General features: G+C 37.7%; 1 protein-coding gene across 3 annotated transcripts in view; it reads right to left on the bottom strand.

Moving 5' to 3' along the window:
• Nucleotides 1–3146: 3146 nt before the first annotated feature.
• The window catches only part of LOC144974467 (uncharacterized), a 233894-nt gene continuing 231806 nt past the window's right edge, over nt 3147–5234 (bottom strand). For 2 of the 3 annotated variants that reach the window (XM_078917355.1, XM_078917357.1), the window contains 2 exons: nt 5101–5234; nt 3260–4557 (listed from right to left, as the gene is read on the bottom strand). The exon at nt 5101–5234 is cut by the window's right edge and continues 47 nt beyond it. In XM_078917355.1, the coding sequence (XP_078773481.1) occupies nt 3590–4557; nt 5101–5234 (1102 nt within the window). In that variant the 3' untranslated portion in view covers nt 3260–3589. Of the gene's footprint in view, nt 4558–5100 lie in introns of all 3 variants that reach the window. The other variant, XM_078917356.1, reaches the window with a different exon arrangement.

Raw genomic sequence — 5234 nt, 5'->3', positions numbered from 1 at the left:
AAAATACCATTCCATATAAAAAATATGCATCAACATCATACATTAATATGTAAATGTTGCTGCTCGAAGCTCGAAGAAATAAATAATAATGTGAAATTAAATGTAAGCTTCAATTTAATTACAATCTGTTTTTTGTAATTAAATTAAAGCTTACATTCAATTTCACATTATTATTTATTACATTGTTAATACCATTTTAAATCGCCCAAAATAAATATCACAAACAAACGTGTCAACATTCAAACATAATAAATAGTTTATATTAAAGCATGGACATTAATCATAAAAAATACAGCCATATTTTCAAATCATGCGATTCCTGCCCACAAACAGCAGAGACAAATTGGTTTGAAAATTAATGTGAAGTGATTATTTAGGTAGAATCCACCCAAAACTAGAGGTGCTTGAATGAGTCAATAAAATGGAGAGAAAGATAAAGGGAGTGAATGTGATTCATAAATAAAGGGGAACAACACAAGATGTTGATTTATTAGTCACATTTACTCCCTTTATCTTTTTCTCCATAGAATTCACCCAACGAAAGAAGGAATAAAATAACCTAGATGATGTTTGTTTGTTTGTTTTTAAGGGTTTTACGGCGCTTGCAACACACTTAGGTAAGATCAGCGCCTATAAAAAGGAAGAAAATGGGATAGTAAAAAGTTCTAGAATTTACAATTAAAGCACCCAAGAGAAAGTAAGACAAAGGGGAACTGGGAACAAATAGGGATCAGATGTAGATTCCAAGAGCACACCACCAATGTACTTAGTTTGAGATCATTTATAAGTCTCATCCGGACACAAGGACAAGATCCAACAAAGAGGAATACACTCAAATGTTTACATTATACACTCAAAATAACAAATATAATAATACATAACAGAGAGATGATTTATAAGGGAAAAAAAATATCATCTCCCAAAACAATAACTACACATTTGACTGTTTCCCTCCGAGCGAGGACCCCGGCCAGGACAAAACCAATCTCAATCCAAGACAAAGACAGAAAGCATGTTGGAAAACAGATATAAGGGGATAGAAGACACAGTAATTACCTCCCTGTCGGCTATGAGAGGTCAGGAACCCCACCCAGACAGAGAATATGTATTATTGAGATGAAAGTTGTTTTTTTCTTACCAGTTTTTTTTTTTAAAACCATTTCACAGAAACCTTTGATTGTTCCAAATTCATACAGTTTAATTACTTTATTAAGAATGAATATACAAAGTATTTAGACAATCCTTAGTGGTGTTTGAAGTTATAAAAAAAACTTGTTGGAAGATTATTGTGTAAAATTCTCATCAAATGTTGCGAGGGGGGGGGGGGGCGCATTAATTTGGGGTGAATTCCACCTAAATAAAAAGTTTTGGTTTTGATTTTAAGGGATTTACGGCGCTTGCGACACATTTAGATCATATCAGCACCAGTAAAAAGGAAGAAATTGGGGTGGTAAAAATGTTCTAGAAATACAATGAAAGCACCAAAAAAAAAAAAGAAGTAAGACAATGGGGAATTGGTTCAAATAGGGAACAAATGAAGATTCCAAGATCATACAATCAATGTTCTTAGATTGAGATCACCTAACTGTCTCATCTTGATAAAAGCACAGGTCCCCCACTAAGAGAAACACACTCAAATGTTTACAAATCATAAAATATCTAAAAACCAAAAATAATACATACTTAACAGAGATATGATTTACAAGACAAAAAATATCATCCCCAAAAACTATAACAATACATTTGACTGCTTCCCTCCTAGTCAGGATCCGGCCAGGGCCAGGACAAAACCAAGTAATCTCATTCAAGAACAAAGACAGAAACTATGTTGGAAAACAGATATAGGGGGATAGAAGACAGTAAGAAGTGCCTCCCAATGCCTCCCTGCCCACTATGGGAGTTCAGGAACCCCACCCAGATATAATACATGCATAACAGAGATATGATTGACAAGACAACAAATATCATCCCCAAGACCATCTTGATTGAGTCCTGGTCCACCGGGACACATCACACATCACACAATATGGCTGCCAGTCTGAACTGCTCGATCAATATTTCATCCAAAAGAAGAGCAAAAAAAAAAAAAAAAGGAAATGTTTAATAAATGACAATACAAAAAGAAAAACAATATCTGTGCAACACAGGACAGATCCGTTGCTTAAATCCTGTTGACCAAATATGGTTAGAGCCACATGTGGTTTAATATTTATCATTACAATTTAAACAATTTTTTGGTGTGTCATCACTTATCAACTCCTTTCCAGTTTTACTGTTTTACCATCATCCCTAATTCACAACATCCAGGCAGTCTCTCTCTCTCTCTCTCTCTCTCTCTCTCTCTCTCTCTCTCTCTCTCTCTCTCTCTCTCTCTCTCTGCCTCCCTCTCCATCCTTACTATAGTTGTTTTAACGACATAAAATCATTCAATGGCACAAAAGGTTGGTTTATTATTATGAAGCAATCCAGAAAAAAACAGCCTGTGAACTTTAATCATTTTCAATGAAATTATGTTCAATGTCAAAATACACGTTTGTTACCATAGCAGCTTGCCAGTCGTATAATCGACACAAACCTATCCTGCATTTCATATTATGTCAATCTTGAAAAAATGACATAAGTAATCTTAATGCATGACTGCGAAGTGCAAATATTCAGTAAAATTTCCACATAATGGTGGGTTTTTCCAACAAAAAAAATACATCAACCCCCTCAAATTAAAAAAAAAAAAAACAAAAAAAAAACAAACAAACAAAAAAAAAAAACAATAACTTTTAAAAAACCGTAATAATAAATGTTCGTATAAGACTAATTTATTTCCAATGAAATATAACCGTGCATGGTTCAGGGGTCAACCATACTGCCGTCTTAAGGGAAAAAAACGGTATGTTTACTTGCAGTAAGAGGCCACATACGGTCTTTTTCCTTAAGACTGCAGCATAGGTTTCTTCTGGCTAAGGGGTCAACCATACTGCCGTCCTAAGGGAAAAAAAACTATGTTTACTTGCAGTAAGAGGCCACATACGGTCTTTTTCCTTAAGACTGCAGCATAGGTTTCTTCAAACCAAACCGATCAGCCAAAATTGGCGGCCCTCCAGACACTGAGCATGGATCATTTTTCATTTGAAACAAAACGTTTTAAAAAATGCAAGGCGTAGCACAATTTAGCAATGTCAATATCTAAGTGTCACTGCGTCAAATCTCCAGTTTAACCGGCAGCAGGCATGTTCTGGGTATGGCTATGGGATTTTTAAAAAATAAGCACTGGAATTCCAGTTGTTTTGATTGGTAGGCATGAAATGTGAGATGGCTATGGGGTCAACTATAATATGAGAGATATAAAAAATAATGGAGACAAAAATGATTGGCTGCCCGGGAGGTTAGGTGACTCAGTTTATGGCCGGCCGCCTTACAGGTGGTCGCTATGATATCATTATGGTAATTCCATTGTGTGGTGGGCATTATGCCCAATTTAAGTTCAAAGCTTGTTTCCGGCTGAATTGTTTCATTGCAGCAAAGGATGTACAAGGGGGGGGGGGGGGGGTTACTGCTAAAATGGTTGGTAGATTGGTTGTATGGTTTGTGAAAGTTACACTTGAGTTGTTGTACATGACGACTTCAGAAATGGATTCTCATTACCGAGACTACCACAGCTGACACCGGCACCTGGCTGGTTATCTACATTATTATCATCATTATTAACGTCATCGTTGTCATTTTTATTATCACCGTTTTCATCATTTTCATTATCATTCCCATAAGATGGTGGGAGTCGGTACGGGGGTGGGTGGTGTTTGGAGGCTTGCCAGTAAGGCGGGGGCTGTCTCTTTTTGGTCGGGGAATGGGTGACGGGGAACCCCTCAGAACTCGGGGTGTCGGGAACGATGTTTATAATATTGTTAGCGCCATCTTCGTCCGCCTCTCTGTTATTGTTATTACTGTTTGGTCTATCCGATGACGTGGACGGCGGGTCACTGAATCCCACCGCCGCGTTGTCTTTTGACTTGGATTTCTTGTGACTCTTGTCTTTTTTACTTTTGTGCCCGTGGTGGGTATGAGAGTTTTTCCCCTTTGTTGCAGAGGACAATGAAGAAGACGACGACGATGACGAAGATATTAAGTGTTTTTGCTTTAAAGATCGCTCGCCTTCTTCGTCCTGGTCTTGGTCTTCGAAATCTCCTCGGCGTGTTTTGCCATTTTTGTCCTTGCGATGACGGTGGCGGTGGTGATGCTGCTGCTGCTGGTGCTGCTGGTAGGGTTCGGGACTTTGCTGCTGGTAATGCTGAGGTGAATCCGTGCTTGAAAGGTGTGTACTGGTGTCGGAAGCCAGAACGAGCGGCGATTTGGGCTGAAGAACCGCGTCTTCAGAGTCCATGTCGTTAGAGAGAACGATTGGGTTTCTGTCGTTGGAGAACGTGTCTTTCTCGATGATGCTCAAGGCTGCTCGGCGTTTGCGATGACGGTTGCAGATGAAAATGAGGAAGAGGATGAAGATAAAGACGACGAGAGCGATGAGGATGGGTAGGATGATGTGTGCCCAGACGCTGAGACCTTGAGCTGGAGAAGGTAAAAGAAAAGGGGAAAATGGGGGAGGGGGTCAGTTTTAAGAATAATTTGTTATTAGTCATCATCATCATCATTGCCTTTTTCACCCTGAGCTAACTTTTTAAAATCTCATTCCATGTCTTACAACTTTTCTGTGTTATTAGTCATAAGATGTAATTACTATCAAGGTGTGCCTTGCCATCTGGTATGTACGGGTATTTCGCTATTGGATTTCTCAAAGTTCATCTTGGGCACAGATTGATTTAAACAGATACAAGACTCTCTCTCTCTCTCTCTCTCTCTCTCTCTCTCTCTCTCTCTCTCTCTCTCTCTCTCTCTCTCTCTCTCTCTCTCTCTCTCTCCATATATATATATATATATATATATATATATATATATATATATATATATATATATATATATATATATATTATATATATATATATATATATATATATATATATATATATATATATATATATATATATATATATATATATCTTTACTCTCTCTTCTTTTTCTTCTTCTTTCTCCATTGCAAATTCGTTCTCTTACCAGTGCTGCTTGAAACAAGAATTGTAGTGGTGACGGTAGTTGTGGTAGTCGGTATGATACAAGAGCCCAAGGGTTCAAACCCTATCTCCATAAGCTCTAGGTGTCGTCCAATCTTCCTGTTGAACGAGGATCTA

The sequence above is a fragment of the Berghia stephanieae genome, chromosome 6 (assembly GCF_034508935.2).
Source record: "Berghia stephanieae isolate SIO BIC M18660-M18661 chromosome 6, UCSD_Bste_1.3, whole genome shotgun sequence".
Taxonomy (NCBI): Eukaryota; Metazoa; Mollusca; class Gastropoda; order Nudibranchia; family Aeolidiidae; genus Berghia; species Berghia stephanieae.
This window is presented reverse-complemented; position numbering and strand designations above follow the sequence as displayed.